Here is a 19306-nt window from a genome sequence, read left to right as displayed (position 1 = left end):
TCCCACCCCCCCACCTCCCCGCTCCCGCCCGGCCCGGAGCCGCGGGCGGCCTGCGAGTGCCCTCCAGCGGCAGCGGGGGCCGCGGCGGGTCCCCACCGGGCGGCAGCCGGGGCACCGGCCCCCGGGACCACGGGGAACGCGGGGCTCGGCCGAGCGCGACGCGGGGTTTTGGGGCGTGGGGTGCTCGGAGGGTGGTGATGCGCTCACGTTTGGCAAAGGTTCTAAAAAGTTTGAGGGTGCGGGCAGCACACACACACCCCCACACACCCCCCCCGGGTGTTTCTGTTTAATCGGCACCATCAGCGGCGCCGCGGGCGGGGGGGTCGCAAAGCCGGGCTCAGGGGACGCCATCCCCCGCCCGCCGACATGCCGCCCCCGGGCCCCGCGGCCGCGCCGGAACCCTCGGTCGCGGCGCGCGTTTCCCCGCGGGCGGCCCGGCCGCTCGTACCGAGGCGTGAAAGGGGGGGACCGGCGCGGCGGGCGGACCTGGGCGGGCGGCGGGCCGCCATGGCGTCGCCCCCGCTGGCGGCGGCGGCGGCGGCGGTGGCGAGCAGGAGCGGCGGCGAGGCGAGCTCGGGATCCGAGGAGACGGGGCCGGCAGCTCCGGGCCGCGACCTGGCCTCCCTCTTCGAGCAAGCGGCCGAGCGGCTGCCGGCGCTGCTGCCCGCCGCCAGCAAGGAGCAGCTGCTCTACCTGTACGCCCGTTACAAGCAGGTGAGGCGGCAGCGGGGCGGCCGGGCCCGGGGCCCTCCGCTAGCCGAGGGCCTTGCGTGGCCGCCTCGCAAAACCTGACGATGCCAAAAAGTGGTGTCGGGGAGGGGCGCGGGGAAGCTTTGCGGGCAGCACGAAGTTGGGCCCCGCTGGGGAAGGTCGGCGAAGCGTGGCCGGGCAGAGCGCGGGTGACTTCATCCCGCCGGCCGGGGCTCCCCGCCTCCCCCCCCCCCCGGCCCCGGTTTGGCGGGGTGAGCTCGGGTGTCGGCGTGGAGGGTTTGGCCCCTTTGCCGTCGGCTGTGCCGGGTTGGTGGCCTGTCCCAGTGCCGGGTAGCCAGCCTGGGGGACCAGGGCTGCCTCGCCTGTGCTTGCCGGGCTGTGCTGGGTGATGGGGCCCCCGCCCCAGCTTGGGGACGGCGGTTGAATGGTTTGTAGCGCACGGCCAGCGCTGGTGCTCCCCTCCGTCACTGCAGACACCGGGGGTCTGCACTGATGACCCGGGTGCGAGCATTAAATCTTTGGGGTGTTGATGCCGCCACGCGAAGGACGTGCCTGTGCAGATCTGTCTGTGGAGGGCTTTAGAGTGGACTGGGGAACTGAACTGGTTGGTCCTAGTTATAACGTTGAACATTACTCCTTGTCCTGTTCAGTCCCTGTGGGTTGAGCAAGTGTGGGATGCATCCTATGGAAATACACAATGTGACTTTTTCCTGCTCCTGTGGGAGAGGTTACTTAAAACAAACAAAAAAGCACCAGTTAAGATACAAAGGACTGTAATAATCACCTAACCTGGAGAAACAGAAAGATTGTAAGTGTTGTTACACCTGGAAGACTGATGAGTAAAAGAACAAATATGACTCAAGTGTGTAGCAAGAGATGCTGCCTTGACTTGAAAACTGAATCCCACCCATTTGGACTAATAGTCAAACGTGGGTGTGCACATCTTCCCCATGATTTTCCTCCCGTATAGAATACCTTTGTCCTGCTACTGCCACTTATAAGTGCTTTCATTTTTTAATGCAATATTTAATTATCGTCTGAGCTGGTGGCTCCTAGGCTGTGGTTTGGGGACCACGGATTGTATTAAAAGCAGAGTGGTCACATGAGGTTTTGTTTTCAGATTTTTCTAGTGCTTGAATAGGTTTCCAGATTTCTTTCCCTTTTTGAGAAAAAGGAGGGTAAAAAAAAAAAATAGTAGGAGAACTTTTAAGAATAACGAAACTGTGCCTAGGATGAGACAAAGAGTGTTCTGTCACTTTTTTTTATCTGTGTTCTCAGGAGATGTGTTGCATATAACCTTATTTTTCGTTCTGTTGCAAATGCTTTGTAACTGTCCTAGGTGGAGATGGGAAGGCATTACTTCCATATCAGCTTGTGATTGTCAACAGACTTCAGAGGGTTTCCTGTGCGAGCTCTATAAGACCAATAAGGTGTTTAATGTTAAAAATTACTTAAATCAGAAGCTATTTCATGACAGTTTTGATACAAGTCAGAAAAAGCTGATAATTAACACTGTGTCAGCACAAATTTCCAGTTGCCTTCAGCTGAGGGGAACAGGGCACTTCTGTCCTCTTCCCCTCTGTCTCTCTTGTCCCTGGCCAAGCAGGATGCAACAGCAAGTGCCTTTGTGCTCCTTGGTTTCAGGCTGTGCTTGGCTCCTGGGTTTCCGTGCCTTTGGCTGCCCAGTGCTGTCCAGAAAGGTGCCATCCCTGTTACAGAGTGCCTGGGAGGGTACTGCTGGTGGTGGAGATGGGAGAAGTTTGCTAGCACAGCTGCTGCAGGATTATCCTCTGCTAACTTGGAGTTTTGCAACGTTTTGGGCTTTAAATCACAACAAGGGTGCTTAATGCAAGTTTTCTCTATTTAATTATAGCAGCCGTATCAGTATGCATAATGGACTGCTAATATATTACTCTGGTGGACAGTAGTATTGCTAGCACACAAAAGGTGCTGACTCAGATCTGTCCACTGTCCTTGATTTGGCATCCTTGTCTTTCCTCAGTTTAGTGTTTTATGTCACTGTGGTCTTTGATTTAAGATACAGCACCATCATAAAAGAGGTGACAGTAACAGCTGAGCTCTGTGTTAAAATACTGTATATTATTTATTTCAAACTGTTTGGGTATATAGGCATTTTCCTGGATTTTTATTACCTTTTATTGGAGGCCATTTCAGGATTTTATTACTCCTCTCTCTGATTTTGTTTATGTGTCAGAGGCTTGAAAATAAGGGAATTGCTTAGTTGTCATCTCCGGTGAGGTTTTTAGAAGATGTTGCTGAGTTTACGACTCTGCCCCAGAATAGGAGGAAGAACAGACTAGTTGGTAGGGCTCTGGACTGGGACTGATTTTCTTTTTCTCCCCCTACTTTCTGTGTGGCTTTGGGCAAATTGCTTGTCTGTGCCTTGAGTCTGTAGTGGTGAAGTAAAGATAGTGCTTGCTTGTTGTGTTGAGGACGCAAAAACCTGAGGTTCAGAAACTAGTGATGGAGACCAATATAGTGGTCATCATTCAGAGAGGGGAGGGAATCCAGAACTTTGCTGGAAAAGATTGCATTGAAAAAAAAAACCCTGCCCTTCCAGGAGCATGTGCCAGGGCCTAAGTAAATGCTGAGAGGTGCAGGCAAGCTGGAAACCCAGTGCCTTTGGCAAAACGGGGCTTGTGCTGCCTCTGAGTGTAGGCTCAAGAACATAATCCCATTTGTAGAACGTGATGCCACAAATCTGCCCCAAACATGGGAGTTTCCGCCTGTGGCTTCCCGTCGTGTGGAGCGGTGTGATGGCACTGACCTGGTGTTATCCGTGTCCTTCTGTGATTGTTGTTTGCTTGTTCTTCCTGACGCCCCACTTTCAGCTGAGTGCAGGGCTTTCCCATGGGTTGGGGCAGGTTAATGGGGCAGAGCTTTGGGCAGGAACAGGCAGAAATTCCTGTGTTGCCGAAGAAATTCAGCTTACTTGGCCTGCATAGAGTTAGAGCTTAGCCCTGCTGCCCATGGAGGGGAGTTCTGTTCTTGCTACTCCTCCATAGTTGTAGGCTGCAAATACGATTCACCTTACAAGATTTACAATCAGGTAAGAATATTTGGCTGGAACTCCCTGCTGTATAAATGTATTAGTTGAAAAATTAGCAAAGAGCTATTTTACCACCACAGCAGGGAGGGTAAGGAATCAGTTGTGGAGTAATGTGTAAGGAGAACCTCAAGGTTTCACACAGTCTGGACCAGCAGCTGAAGTTATGTAGGGATGGCATGCAGTGCTAACATGTCTGGGAGCACCTGTCTATCCAAGCACTCTTCTGAATGTTGTGACCTTCAGCTCTCAGGTGAAGGCTTCATCCAAGGCTTCTAAATTTCCATTTTGGCCACAAATGGAGACGTCTGCAGTCACTTCCCATTTGGAGCCGCCTGGGTCATCTTTCTACGATTCATGAGTATAGTGCTTGCAGGCGACTCTGCGTGCAGAAGCAATGCTAGGCAAGTATTTAATGCATTCTGGCTGCCTTCTTTTTTTAATGCAGCTGATGAACTGTAAATGAGGAGAGCTAAGCATCAAGTGACCAGTCAGCCCCCTGGAGACCATCAGTAATTATTTTGTGGACACAGAATGAGAAACTCTTGACTTGAAATACTAATACAGGCTCTTGTCTTTCTGCTGATTATGTAGAAAAACAGCTTTTGAGGCCCTCCAGGGAAGTAGCAGGAAGACAGAGTTCTTCACAAAAATCTTGCCCCCTGGTATTTGTCAGCATTGGCATATTTAGCTAAAATTCCCCTTCCTCAGCTGTCAGGCTTGGGTCCCCTCTAATGTTAGATTCCTGGTTGATTTCTGATGCATTATGGAGTCTTGCAGCAAAAAGAGGGAAGCCAAAACCTTTATTTTCTTCTTTTCAACAAAACCACTGCAAGACTTTTTATTGTATCTTAAAATAGCAAGCAGGGAACAAGTGCACTTTTTTCCCCTCTTGATGGATGAAATTTAAGTACTGTTCCTTGATTTGTGTTACTATCAATGTTACTAACAGTCTTTCCTGACACTAGAACAGCCTTTGAATGCCAAAACTAGAGAGAGGAAACTGCTGTCATGTTTTGATGATGGCTGTGGAAAATTAATATTAAAACAGATCATTTTTTTTTATCTAACTTGGCCAATTTTTGCAGGTTAGATGTTGAACTAAAGAGTTGCCAAGCAGGCATTTTCCATACAGATAATGAATTTGCATTTTATTTCCACGTTTGTTTTGCTTTCTAAAACAAGTGGTCCAATCCACCTCTGAGCGGAGGAGAAAACAATTACGCTACGTGAATTGTGACTGATTTATTATAAGACTTAACTGTTGCTAGCCCTTTATCCTGTTTCTCCGTGAAATGCAATGTGTTGTTTTAAAGGCCAGCTAAAATGTTCTAATTTGAATGAATTGCTCACCGGGAGACAGTCAGATGTACAGAAAATTAATTTCAGTTATAGTCACTCATATCCTCTAACACTTTAAATGAAAACATAGTGTAACTAATAAATATCTCTCAGCATGGGCATGCTCTCTTTAAAGCCTGATTAATGATTCCATCCTCAGCATAAAATCCCCACCCTGTTAAGGTGAAGAATTGTTCGTTGATTTAAGCACTTCACCTGCCTGAACACTTGAGCATATTTCATAAAACATTTGATGAATGCAGTTTAGTTTTGCTTGGCTAACAAAATGTTCAACCAGCAGCCTTTGCCCACCTCCAGAACATACCTGTGTTCCCTCCCCGGGGTCTGTTTAAATCCCCCCATCCATCCTGGGCTTTCTTTGCACTGGGCTGTGCCCTGTGTTAAGGGGTTTGCTGTGATAACTGCTTGCCAGGGGCTGTTGCATTTGGAGCTGTGGTTGTGCTCAGGCTTCTACAGTTTTTCGTCCATCATCCCTGTGGAATAAGTAGCACTTTCATTTAAAAAAAGTAAAAAAAAAAAAAAAAAAACAAAAACAAACCAAAACAAAAAAACCCCAAACCCACGTTTTGTGTAAGTTCATTCCCTATCACAATGATATTTTCCTTTCAGTTAGAGTTATTTTACCAGCGACACTTGTGTGTGAGGGGCTTTCTTTTCTGCGAGAAAGGGGAGCCGATAGCAGCCAGATCTGGTGGGTCCTGACCCATTATTCCCTGGCTTTTCCAGGCAGGGACAGAGGCACATTCACTTATACGTTCTTCTGAGCTGACTTGGAAGAAAATACCTCTGTTACCTAAATCTCAACCTGCTAATTGCTCTGTTCTTGAGGCAATTGTCAGCGCTGGCCTCACTGCAGGAATGTGGCTGTGCCTTTGGAGCCCTGGGCAGGCGCAGAACTCTCTATCCTCTGTGTTCCCCTTTGTGGGCGAGCTTCTGGAGGAGATAGGGCTGCTAGACTTCCCTGCAGCGAGAGGAAGGGCTTTGTGTCTGTCCCATCAGCACACCACCCTATGGAAAACTGCCTGAATCCCACTGGCACCAAGTCCATTTTACATGATATAAAAAAAATAATCTTATATCCAGTGTATCTGTTCACCAATTCTGGCTAGTTCCCTTGCTTCCTTGTGGTTCTTATTTCTCGCCCCACGTTTTAATTTCTGGCTTGCTTCTGGCAGACTGGTTCACCTCTGGCACTCAGGCCTTGACTTGTCTCTCACACAGTGCTTCCTCTGCAGCCAGATGCCTCAGAGGAAATTCAGAAGCTGCTCGGCATTCTTCTGCTCTGAGTTTGTCCCCTTGCCTTCCAGAGGACCTTGGAAATAATTAAGCAAAGTCTGTTTACTTGAGCTTTGTGTGGAAGCGAGTGAATTTCTGCCTTAATGAATAATCATCTCTGTAGAAACCCTAATCAACAGAATTTTTCTTAATACTGGTGGAGGACGAGGCATTTGGCTGGGTAATAAACATAACATTAAGTGAGAAATCACTTGCTGGTGATCCCTGTTTTGGGTAATGCATGCAAAAGAAATGAGCTGCATAACAAAATTGCTTCCCTTGCATCACGCAAAGAAAACACAGGGATGCAGAGGTGCTAATAACTGCGAGAGAGCTAAAAAGAGGGTAAGATGGGGTTGAATCGTGTCGGTTCTTTCCCTCAGAAACCTTTCCAAGAACAAAATTACTCTGAAACCATCAGAACCTGATATGTGTTTATGCAAGTCCCCTTCCCTTTGCTTTGTTCTAATGGAAAGAAATTTCTTTTCTTTAGGTGAAATTTGGAACCTGTAACACTCCCAAGCCAAGCTTCTTTGATTTTGAGGGAAAGCAGAAATGGTAAGAGGAAATCCTTGTAAATCTTAGCAGTTTCTGGCTCTACTTTTTGTTGCATCTTGTCTCATCTGTTGACAGATTATGGACCTAGAAGATGTCAGCTCTGAGGGTCTGCCACTGAACTGTCTTTAAAATCCTTTGTTTGGTAGGAAAATGTTTGCTGCTTTGCCTGATGCAGACATGAAATACCAGACTCTCCTGTAGTTACCCTGTTCATCTAGAATTAGCCTGCATACAACAAAAATTTTGTGAAAATAGCTACAGCTTTGCAAACTGCTTTACTTTGTGAACACAAACTGTGTTACAGCCTGGATCAGGATCCCCTGAAAGATCCTTTCACAGGGGAGTGCTGTACTGACAGTGGCCATTCATGGCTTCAGAGAAAAGCTGACCGTTTCAAACCAAATGAAAGATGGCATTGCACCCCATGAAAATATTTAGATGAATCTGTTCTCTGCGTTCCACTGATGACACTATAAAAACACATTGTCCTGTCTCCGAGTGGCTTGCTGATGTTTTGCTCTCTCTCTGCTAGGGAGGCTTGGAAAGCCCTGGGAGATACCAGCCCTCATCAAGCTATGCAGGAGTATGTTGCTACAGTGAAAAAACTAGACCCCAGTTGGAATCCACAGGTAGGAAACATGAAAATACTGTTCAGAAAACGAACCAACATTTGTCTTTGTGAAGCTGACAACTGTTCAGCTTCGCACAGATTTTAATTGCTGCATGGCAAACTTCATTTTGAGCAGATTAAAGTCCAAATTCATTTTTTAAACTCTCCTTTTGTTATGACTGAAAGATGAAGAACCATCTCTTTCATTCATAATTATCTTCATTACAGTGAGCGCATGCACAGGCTTGGTTTGGCTGTAGTGATCTAATTTATTTTGCTTTTATTGGTTCATGCTGTATTTAGCATGTAAAGATACTTTTTATCCTTTTCTCATCTTTCTCTTTTCAACTACTATTTAAATGTTGATCAATACAAAGTAATCTCCATGAAAGTGACATGAACTGCATGATCAATTCTAAAAATGTTTCCTTTTTGTTTCGATGCAGCAAATAACCAAATCTGATTATGATTAGGTACTCCAACATAACAAGTGTATTTGTAAGTCCTGTATGTGTGTGTTGTAGAGAGAATGTACTGTCATTTTAATTAATCTCTTTCATTTACCAGGTTTATTACTTGATTGAATATTTAGGGATATCTCCCTGTTTATAGACTGATTTTTATACAATTTTTAAAGAGGATTGCTCTTCAGAAAAAGTATTGCCTTTGACTGGAGATACTTCACTAATAGCAAAATGCTGAAGGCATGGTAATTTCTTTTCATAGTAGGAAATTGATTCATTTTTGGTCTTGTGCTTTGGAAGAAAAATCTTGTGTGAGCACAAGCCTATGGATCAAGAATTTGATTTTCAGTTGTCTTCTGAGGCTGTTCTGGAGACTTACGAGTAATTGTTTTTTCTCCAGTCGTTCATGTTTCATGGTGTTGATCCTGGTTTTGCAGCAAAGAAATAGCGTCATTTAGAGGAAACCCTTTATAATGCCTTCGGGGAAAATAGTTTTATATGCTGTGTAGTGCAGTTAGCAAAAGCTAGCTGCATGCCATGTAAATTCTTGTCCAGTGTAGAATTCTCATGCAGAAATAAAATAATTTTAAAAGAATCCATGTATGATCTTGAATGAAGAAAGAGTCCAGCAGTGTAGTGTGGAACTATTAATTAAACAATGAGGAAGAAAACCCAAAACAACCACACAAAACCCCCCCACACCCAACACTTTCCTGAAATTTTATGGATAGAGCTTCTGTTCATAAAAAGACTTCTCATGCATGGCGACAAGCTTAGCTTTGGGTACTCCCTTCGCTTTCTTGCCTCAGAGAAACATTTATCATCACAGGTGTGACCTTCAGGTTACAAAGCTGTCAGCCAGCAAAGTGGAATAATCTGTTAGGGTTTTTTTTTTTTATTTAATTTTTCAAAGAAGCTGTATAATAAGCAAAGAATGGTTTGCAGCACTGCTCTTCCCCTGAGCTGAGGAATGAATGCATGTGAGCATGTTTCTTCTCATTGCTGTCCCTGCATAAGCCTGTCCCCAGGACTCAGCAGAAACTAGACGGTGCTGGGTAATGCTGTTGCACCAGCGTGTTTGCTCATTCATGTGTTGCTCTGTCCTCCCTTTTTGAATAGTTGATGCAAGAAATGTGGGCTTGCAGGAGGAGAGCAATGCTGGAGCTTGAACAGAAGTTTCTGTGAAAGTGGCAGGACTGAGTTGTCAGAGTGGTCTAAAGAAATGTGATTTTTCTTTCCTCAGGTGCTTTTGTTGGTTGCAGTGTTTCAATATATATATGCTTCTTACTCGTGTAACTATGCATATATTCCCTGACTTTTTGAAGCCAGTGATTTTTTTTTCCTCTGTGTGGTCTCAGTGCTGAGGAAAATCTGTAGGGTGCTAGCTGGTTTACTGTGCCTGCACCACTGCACAGGTGCTACATTTCTGGTCCTGACTCTTTCCTCTTCCTGTGCCTCGTCTGTGACTGAGCTGGAAACCTCTTGAGACCCGAATGCTTTACACTGAAGGAATATGCTCAGGTACAAAAAGGCCTGGCAGGGGAATTTACATTAACAGAGAATGTAATTTAAAAGTTAGCATTAAAGTACAGGTGACATTGTTTTCTTTAAAAGAAGTCACCTGTCCTTCCTACTACATCTTCCTTTCAATTCCACTTCTGTATGACCAAAATGCAGTCAGGAGTCCTCTCACTCTGGTCTCTGATCTGTCTCATGGTGCTCTGTACATTTCCACCCCCCCTTCCTTTCTTCCCCCCCCCCACTACCCACTACCACCAAATCCACCTTCTGGAACCACGAGAGGGAGCTCTGTTCTTTAAAATGATGGAAATGAATGTGTCAGGGTATGGAGATAAAAGAGCTATTTTAGTCTTCAAATTTCAGATTGGATTTATAGAAAAGATCTGTGGGTACATTACAAGGTGCTTCATCACTGTCATTGTGTCTCCTTTACATGCTCATCTGCTGGATTCCTTTGAATTTCTCTTACATTCGGTAGATCGTGACTGAAATACTCCTAGTATTTAGTTAAAATAAGTATAAAGTACTTGATACAAATTTGAAAAGTTCAGCTCTCAGATCATTATGAATCACAAATAGTAATTACAGTACAAGGATGTTGAATTTCTCATTGTGCAGCTTCGTGAATTTTGCTATTGTAGAGCTTTCTCAATAATTCCTGTATATTTTCTCATCAACAGTTCATCTCATCCCTTAAAGTTGTTCTTATCTTAAATCCTCCTCAGTCTCCTGTTTCATATATTTGCAAAGGGTTTTTAATGTCTTGATCCTTTAATACTGAATATGCAAAATTTAAAATTTAGGAACACCTTATCTTTTTCATAGGTTCATTTTTTTCCCATCAGATTTGCTGCTGTTTTACCGCTTTCAGGCTGTCAGTATTTTTCTTAATAAATAGAATGGAACTAAATGCAGTATTTCATATGCAGTCCAAATAGTTCCACTTCTTCATTCCTTTCTCTTGATTCTTCATTGATTCATTCTTTCATATTGACCTTGCAGTTTCTGTATTAGTACATCTTCAGCATCAGACTATAACTACTATAATTTAGTAATCTTTGCTTGTTTTGGATGGTGGGAGGAATAAAAAAAAGTAAAAACATTCTGATGCAGTAGGAGCACCCTGAATTTCTGTTCAGAGGCAGGGACAACACCAGTAGCAGCCAAAATCTGACCTGCTGCTTCCTACTCCTGCACAGAGTTTGGAGTACCTGCACTTTATTAGGAGACAACTGGACGTGGAGGGGCGGTGGCACAGCTCAGTGAAGCTCGTATGCCACTTCTGACAGTGGAGGCACATCTGTTGGCTCATCTCCATGGCTATTTCCAAAGTGGTTTAATTCCTTCTTCACCCTTGCTGCTAGCAGGTTGTCTGACAGTCGTGCTGAATCTTTTCTTTCAGAGCTTTGTCTAAAACTTGGAAAGAAATGACCATATTGCATTTACTTTCAGCAATTTTTAAAATAGCTGATAACCTCAAGGGTATTGAGGTGAGATCCACTGCCTTTACATCCATGAAGCTGCAGGAATCTCCTTGCTGTATTTATCCTGAACCCAGAAGTCTCAAACCAACAATCACAACTGCCTTTCTGGATGCTTTGCAGTTAGGTCTTCCTTTGTTGCCATGGGTCCTACTGTGTTTTGTGTTGTAGGTTGTTTTGTTCCTTTTCCCAAGAGCGGCTGTTTGCAGGAGGTCAGGACTATACTTTTCCATGCTTGACTCCATTCTCCTCTTGATGCAGACTTCCTTCGTCATCTTCTACCTTTTAGCACATCTCTTGTTTCTTGTTCTTTCTCGTGAGTCATTCCTTTCAGTCTGAAGTTCCAGGCAGTGGAAAGGTAATTGCTTGGACCAGCTCAGCTCTATTTGCATATTTCAGAGACATCACCTGTCCTTCAAGACTATTCACTCTTCCCCCAGAACAGAAAATAATTTATGAAGCGATTCTTTTGCATTCTCTATCCTTAAACAGAAATGTTTCATGCCATCGACACCTCCCACTGCTTTGGGTCCTTTACAGAGGTATGTGTGTCCCGGCTGCTTCGCTTCTCGCACGTTCACCCGGGGTCTCCCTGCTTTACTGGCAGCAAACGACGCGTTGCTTTCGGTGGCTTTTGCTGATGTGCGTGCGAGTTTGGCCATGACGTTCGTCTGCTCTCCCTGCCAGCCCCCCGCAGCTTATCGCCGACGTGCTCATCCCCCTGCCCCCTCGCAGGCTGCGGTACCCGCTGCTGCGTCCTGCAGCCTCAGCAGTGGGTTTGGTGAGTTAGGAAGGCTCGCCTTCACAACCTGCTCGCCTTGCATCTTCATGCAGTAACTTTGTTCTCTTGCACATCGCTCTCCGCTGTATAATTGGGCACTTCTAGTATTGCAGTTTTTGAGACAGTCTTAGTGTTTGTATTTCCGTTCCCCCCCACACTCTAAAATTCTAATCTCTGCCGTGTATTTGACATCACAAATCCCCACTGGCTTTAAGCATCCGGATTTTTCAAACCTCAGTTTGACGTGGGAGTTTGTGTCCGCAGGCACTGACGGGCGGGAGCGGGACGGCACCTCTTGCCCAGCAGCATTGCACACACCTCTTCAGCTGAGTTCTGGTCACAGGGGACGTGGGTGGAGGTGTGTACACGACACTGCAGCGAGGTGGTTGGGAGCTGTTATTGATTGTTTCTTGTAACAAGACGGTTACATGGCACAGCTTAAACTATAAAAATAAATAATAAAAAAAGCATCCAGATTTGCTCATCAGTTTTGGCCTTCCATTTGCTGATTGCAGTTTTGGCATCTCTTGGTTCTAAATATTTCCTTTTCCTATTTCTTATATTGCACATTTACCAGTTCCAATCTCAACAGCTTGTCACTAACTTCAGTGGCATCCTTCCCCAAACACTTAGAGTCCTTCTTCCTATTCGCTTTGATTGCTGAAACTTGCAGAAGGACTTAATGATTTTCTATTTCTATATTAAAAAAAAAAAAAAACAAAAAAACAACCAAACCATGGCATTTTAACTCATTTGACTCAACTTCACCAGTAATGCACTTAGTAAGATTTCTGCTGTGTAATGAGGAAAGTTGCATATTAGGAATCTGAGGAGCAGAGACATGTCTCTAAGGCAAAGCAGGGAGAGAGCTGGAGTTCAAAGAAAATAGACATCCACCAGACATCTTTTTAAGCTCTTAAAGGTTTGAAATTCCAGTGCTGATGTTTGCAGGGGAGAAAGCTGCCCATATTCTTTCAACTACTGTTCTCTGCCTCGTTTGAGTAGAGGAGGATTTATTTCTCTGTACTCTGGACCAAGTAGTCGATGGAAGTAAAATGGCTCTGTTGTTGTGTTGGTGCGGGAGCACCAAGGCGCGGTGTTTGGAGCAGCTGGGAGAGGACCCCGGGGGAACAGGCAGTCAGCCTCATGAAAAAGGAAGACTTCAGAGTGAATAAAATAGCAAATGCACTATTGCTACAGGCTCAGAGCAGTCCAGTAAGCTGGAAAACCTGCAGGAATAAAGCAAATTGATTTGTCCAGTGGCCAGCAGGTGTTTTTGCAGGAGGTACTGCAGGGGGCAATATTTGATAAGGTGGGTGACCAGTTACCCAGTGCACAGGGCTGGGCTCCGTCCCCCTTTTTCTGTTGAAATAACCTTTCTCTATCACAGTTTAAATGCAACAAGCAAGTTGGAACTAAAATGTGGAAAAGAGAATTTGTTGTTCAAACAATTTCCAGATTTGCGGAGGAACTGAGTTTGTATGTGTGGTGTGCGTAGGTTGCATCAGGTGTTACTGAAATATTTTAGTGATGGATTTAAATTGGTGAGCCTTGTGTATTTAAGTAGGATCTTCAAGGCAACTTAAACTTTCTGTAGTGACTCAAATACAAACTGTGTATCCGATTATGTTAAAACAGGCATTTGAAAATCCAAACCAGCATTCTTCTTAAATTTGGACTCATTGCTGAAACGTGTACTGTTCATGTCTGGAACAAGAAGCTTTGCTCTTTTACAGTTTACAGGTTTTATGTTTGATCAACTTCTAAGAATTACATTAGTGAATGGTAAATCATACTGTACTTTCAGGCTTAAATCTGTGGATTTCTTGGTTAATACTGCAGGCTGATGGAATTTCTTCTGGAAATTATGAAATGTATGACGAAAAACTGTAGTCTGTAAACAAAATGAGTGCACCCATCATGTTTTCCTGTTTTGTCTATCAGTCAAACAGATGTCTCCCTTGATAATCTGCCCAGGCAGCCACAGTTTGTGGTTGGGGAAGAGCAGCAGAGTGGTGTGGGCAGGATTACAAGGGGGATGGGAAGAGCAGGAGGGGAGATGCCCTGTCCGAGCAGCAATGTATTCACATACCTGCTGTGCAGTTCGTGTGGGTAAATGTCTCAATTTATGGCTTGCTATACTGCAAGGTCAAAAACTTTGAAAACAGTGGCTTTATTTCTTTTGTAGTATAAAAGCAATTTAATTGCATCGTGTAAAGTGGGGACTAATCGAATTACGGCTGTGCTCCTTAAAGCTTGCCTTCCTGTGCCGTGCTAATGCATCACGCTGGGGAGAGGAGCCTCCTGTGTTCCTGTGAGCTCTGCAGCAGCCCTGCCAGTGTCTTTGCTCTTCACTGCTCCCCTTTCTTTCTGGGTTTGTATAGATCCTTGTGTGCCAGTTCACCCTTAGCGAATTTCGTGTTTGACTTTTTGGTTTTACCCAAATGTTAATAATTGTACTTGAGAATAACAACTGTAGCAGAATGCTGGAAACAAACTGCACTGATTGCTATATGTATTTTGAAAGCTAGCATTTCAATGGATGATCATGTTGGAAGAAGCAAATCACTGAGATAATTCATAAACTCTAATCAGACTCTTCCCCTTTAAAAACAAACAAATAAATAACCACCACTGAAAAAAAAAAAAAAATCCCAAATATGTGTTTTTTCTATTATTTTATCGGAAAAGGAAGCACTAGAAATTAAGAACAAAACCAAAAAACTGATTCACCCAAGGCTTCTGGCTTTGGGGCATGTACAACTGCAACATCCTCTGGGTTTAGGCAGCCTTGGAAACTGCAGAGTTGGGGGTTTTTGTGAACCACCCTGGGGTATGTGATAGTTTGGTATACGTCCTGAGAGGGGTCAGATGTTAACACAGAGAGGGACTCTTCTGCCCTGCTGCCTTTTGCCAGCTGTGCGAGGGACAGTCTCTAGCGTGCAAGCGGAGTCGGTGGTAGCTGCCACCTTCCTGTGGGAGGGAGTAATCTGTGTGGTGCATGGCTAACAAAAGCTCACAGTTTGTCTACACCTTACTCGTCCATACAAGGCTTTAGGCAGTGACCCACCTTATTTTATCTAAGTTGGAAAAATGGCAGTTTATTAGCCGCGCAAGTTAGCCCTTGAGTGTTTTGCTTTTGGAGCACGCTTTCAGAACCAATTTTTCTTACTAGAAAGGGGATGTTTTCTTGTTCCTGCTGTAAGACAGTAAAATACCACGCTAGAAACATGAACTAAATTTTCCCGTTCTTCTGCAATAAATGTGGATAGTGTTGCATCCATTGCTTCTCTGTACCTTCTCATGAGGAAAGTGTGCTGATGGTTTAAGTACTTGATATAGGTCCTACTCATAAACAAAGCTGTCCATAGGTTATTTGCTACCTTTCTGTCCCTGTCTTTGCACATGTAACTGTTTATCAATTTTATTCCATGCAAGATAGCTCAACTCTGGCACACCAAGTAGGAGGTAGCTTTGTTGTGTAGACTGTTATGCCCTGAGCAGCAAATCAGATTCAATTCCCTACTTACACTTGCTGGTTTTAAAAACAGCACAGGCTCACGGGCAGTGCAGGTCCTCACTCAGCACTGTGAAGATAACACTGCCATCCCTTGGCTGCTGTTTAAGTGAGGGAGTGGATTAATAAACTAATATGTGTAACTTCTGTTCGTACGTAACAGTAGATGGGAGCTGGCAGTTGTTTGCCATGGACCTGTGGCCTGAGGATGGAGCTGTCAGAGATACCCTGAGGATGCTTTGTTCTAGCAAGTAACTCACGTGCCAGGCGTTGGGGTGCTGTGCTGGTGAGGCCGTCAGCTGTCGTGGTCTGGGATTTTGCCTGTGGACAAGCTTGATCATTTACAGGGCTTTTTCTCTTCTGCAGCTGCATTTTATTGTAGAGCACAAAACAAAATGCCAGAGCCAAAGTGAAATTTTCAGTTTTTTGGAATTGTGCTTCTGGCAAGCTGTGCAGAAGTGAAAAAGTTAAAATGAACAAGTGTCTCATAGAAATATAAACAGCTGGAATATGTGTCAGCCTCCCACCCCCTGGGAGTCTCTTGGATTGTTCTCTTTGATTTTACATCTCCACAGAAATTTATGGTCTCAGCTCCTTTTATTTATGACATTGCAATCCTCGTTCAAGCGATTGATTGAAATACAACGGTGCCAAGCTGCAAGCCTGTATTTTAGAAAGGTTGAAGTTTAGAAAGCAAACCAGCAATGCAAACAGTTGTGTATTGAAAGCTGCACTGGAATTGTGTACAGAGGTTGCCCACGTTTCTATGTTCCTAAACTTCTTCAAACTAAAGAATTATTATGACAAGGATTTATACCTCTTCTTTCTCCCTCCTTTTAAGCTGTCTGGTCTTGCTAAAAACATACTGTATGTTAAATATGCAATCTTACTAGCCCTGCAAGGGCTAACTTTTGCTTGTAATGATGTTAGCCCCTATTTTTCCAGTTCAGATCCAGCAGTGCTGATGCACTATGCTGTTAGTGTACTGTGGGCAGCATAATATATTCTCTTGCAGCTATTTGAATGTAACAGTAGTTGTTTTCTGGAGTTGCAAGCAAGAAATTGGAGGACTTGTCATTTTTGGCTACCAGTGCAGTGATTTTGGTAAAACATTTAAACAAAGATGAAATATTTTTCCTTTTCAATATGTCAGTGAATTAATTTTCATCATCTTGCACTAATTAAAAAAAAATATCTGATACTATCTGGAATGTATTCAGCAAAAAGAATAATTAGAGATGTAGCTCTGCCTTGCTGATGCTGCGTGTGCTGCTGCTGCATAGTGATGTGTGTGGCATCCCAGTGTCATGATTCCTGGCTTATTGGTGGATTAAGACACTAAACGCTCGCCAGATATACCAGAGGCAACTGAAAAAAAAAAAAAAAAAAGAAATCAAATAAATTTTTATATATATATATCTCAAACTACTAGCATTCAATGAGGACAAGATACAGTAGAATGAGGCTAGATACTTTACTGTGTAACCTTCTGTGCAGCAGGGTTGCTTTTCTCTTTTACCTCTTAATAGATGTCCAGAAGTTGCAGGTTTTGCTGTATGGCTTTAGCGCACAGGTAGCAGTCCCACAGAACCTGTTTATTCTGTGATCCCCCAGCAGTGGGATTGGAGGCATGGGACACATCTGAGCTCTGGGATCTTAAAACTTCACTTGAGCAAGTGCTCTCCTAGCTGAGAAAGCGTCACAGTATCAGAGACAGGCCACCAGATCAGGATTAAGTTGCTGCTGATCCTCTGCTGAAGGTTGTTGCTGCTGTGGCTGAGTTGACACAAAACGCAGGTACTACCAGGGAGAGCCTGAGATCTTGGCTTAAATTGAGATGGCAAAGTTTAACAAGTTAAGATGTCAGACCGCAAGCTGAAGTGGCTGAGATGCAACCAGGTATTGCCCTCTGCCATTTCTGCCTTGAGGTAGCAGTTTCTGGCAAGGTGAGGAAGGCTTTTAAATGCCATGCGCAGTTTTCATTTGTTGCAAATTTTAGCAGCAATGCTGTTTCTCTCTAGCAAGAAAAATGTGGATAATGAAAGCACTGAAAAGCTTGTTTTTATGAAGCAGCTGTAGGAGGCTGGAAGCAGAAAAGAGCAGTGTTGTGGCATGAGAACTGACTCCACCAGCAGTCCAAACTTTCCTGTTACGTTCATTTCTGTACTGGAACTCCACTGGCTAAAACAAATTGGAAAATGAAGCTTTCAGTAGTGCTGGGTAACATTACAAAATTGGGGTCTGGGGAGGTTGCAGCGTGGACTGACAGGGGAGAGGTGCTGAGCCGGGCAGGATTCTGTCGCGGGCTGTGGACAGGGGAGGTAGGTGGGCGGTGAGGTGCAGTTAGGAGCGTGGGGCAGAGGCAGAAAGCAAAGCAGGCTAATGTCAGCCTGATGTGTCAGGAGGTTTTGAAAGGGGAAGAAAACCAAAGAGGGAGTTGGAAGATGAGATGGGCAGGACCAGGAGGGTAAGAGGTGCTTTCTCTTCTCAGTCTTAAATTCCTGCTGGCCAGGTCGCTTCCCAAGCAGCAGGGAGCCTCCCTGATATCCATGGACCCCAATATTATTTTGGGGTCCACAGAAACCTAGAAGGGCCTGATATAATGTACCCCAAGTGCTGTCACCCTGGGTGACAAAGGGGGCTGGTGAGGGAGGGTGGGAGGAGCAGGAGCAGTCTCCTCTGCTTGTGGCATGAGGTGGGCTTTGAGCTGCTCTGGAGCTCGGGGCAGCCTCTCACGAAACTCCTGCTCTTCTTTTGGCCAGCAACCCACCAGGCTGTGCTGGCAGCTTGCTGTTTTAAACGGGGAAGGGTGCAACCTCTAGTTAAAAAAATCCAATTTTTCAAAGTAATTGAAGCTGTTGCAGATCTTTCAACTTGCTGTGTCAGAGGCTGTTAAAAAAAAAAAAAATCAGGAACTTGGGTAGAAATTACAGGTTTATCTTATTGTGGAGTATGTAGTGCCTTGATTTTTAGGTGTGGAGTTGTAGACATTTACCTGATGATATTCAGACACAGGAATGTTCCGTGTACCCTGCTGCTTCCCGTGGTTATGTGAAGGCTGGGTTAAAAGAGAAAATGTGTTAATTAAAAATAGAATACGCTTTTGGATAGGGGAAAATAGCTGTAATTGTTTTGTGTATTACATAAGCTATAGCATAATTAAGCTGTTTCTTTCGTGAAAATACAGCTTCTTGTGTTAGAAAAAGGTTAAGTGGTTATGTTTAGCTTGCTCTTTTCATGAAGTATCAAGGAGGTATTGAGTGTAATTACTGGAGATTAAGATTTGTTTGGATGTTAGCTAACACATTGGTTAATGTCTTGTAAATGCAATTTGTCCCTTAGAGTGGAAAAAGAGTTATCCTTTAAAAGAGCAGGTATTGTCTAGTACTTAGACACTTGGGCACTATCGTATGCAATTACTCCCATTGTAGGAAAAGATGGCACTCCTTAAATGTCTCTAGACCATCCTGTAAGTATTTTGGGCTGACCTAACCAACACAAAGGCAGGTGAAGGCTCAGATGCAGTCAGTGCACGGCATTAAAGGCTGTTCAGCAGGCAGCTGCCTCCAGATCCTGCTGCATCCTTCTGGCTGAGCCTGCGCAGGGCTACACCGTAACTCCAGAAACCTCCTGTTCCTGTTGGGATGCTCCAATCCTTCCCCTGCCCGTGTCTGTGAAGAGATCTTCATTCAGCCATTTCTCTGTCTGCAGAGCTCATAATCCACCCTTTGCCTTTATCACCCACAACTGTTGGAGGAAACTAATTTCAGTGGCGCTGGTCAAGCAGCCTTGGAGCCATCCCTGTTCCGAATGGGGAGATTGGTCTTTGCCGTTGCTGTGATGCTGTCTGGCCCAGTGTTGCTCCAGCAAGTAGAGGATAAACATGTCAATGGGCAGGCAGGGGGTGGGAGCTGATATCCTTTCTTTCTTTCTCAAAAGTTAGGGTTGCCTTCAGCTTT

General features: G+C 44.6%; 1 protein-coding gene across 2 annotated transcripts in view; it reads left to right on the top strand.

Annotated features, from left to right (window-relative positions):
• Nucleotides 1–370: 370 nt before the first annotated feature.
• The window catches only part of ACBD6 (acyl-CoA binding domain containing 6), an 88464-nt gene continuing 69528 nt past the window's right edge, over nucleotides 371–19306 (top strand). The window contains exons 1-3 of one of the 2 annotated variants that reach the window (XM_042806750.1): nucleotides 371–714; nucleotides 6909–6973; nucleotides 7506–7602. In XM_042806750.1, coding sequence (XP_042662684.1) covers nucleotides 508–714; nucleotides 6909–6973; nucleotides 7506–7602 — 369 coding nt within the window. In that variant the 5' untranslated portion in view covers nucleotides 371–507. The remainder of the gene's footprint in view (nucleotides 715–6908; nucleotides 6974–7505; nucleotides 7603–19306) is intronic. The other variant, XM_042806746.1, reaches the window with a different exon arrangement.

Source organism: Tyto alba, unplaced genomic scaffold (assembly GCF_018691265.1).
Source record: "Tyto alba isolate M040663 unplaced genomic scaffold, T.alba_DEE_v4.0 Super-Scaffold_1000006, whole genome shotgun sequence".
In the NCBI taxonomy this organism is placed as follows: Eukaryota; Metazoa; Chordata; class Aves; order Strigiformes; family Tytonidae; genus Tyto; species Tyto alba.
This window is presented reverse-complemented; position numbering and strand designations above follow the sequence as displayed.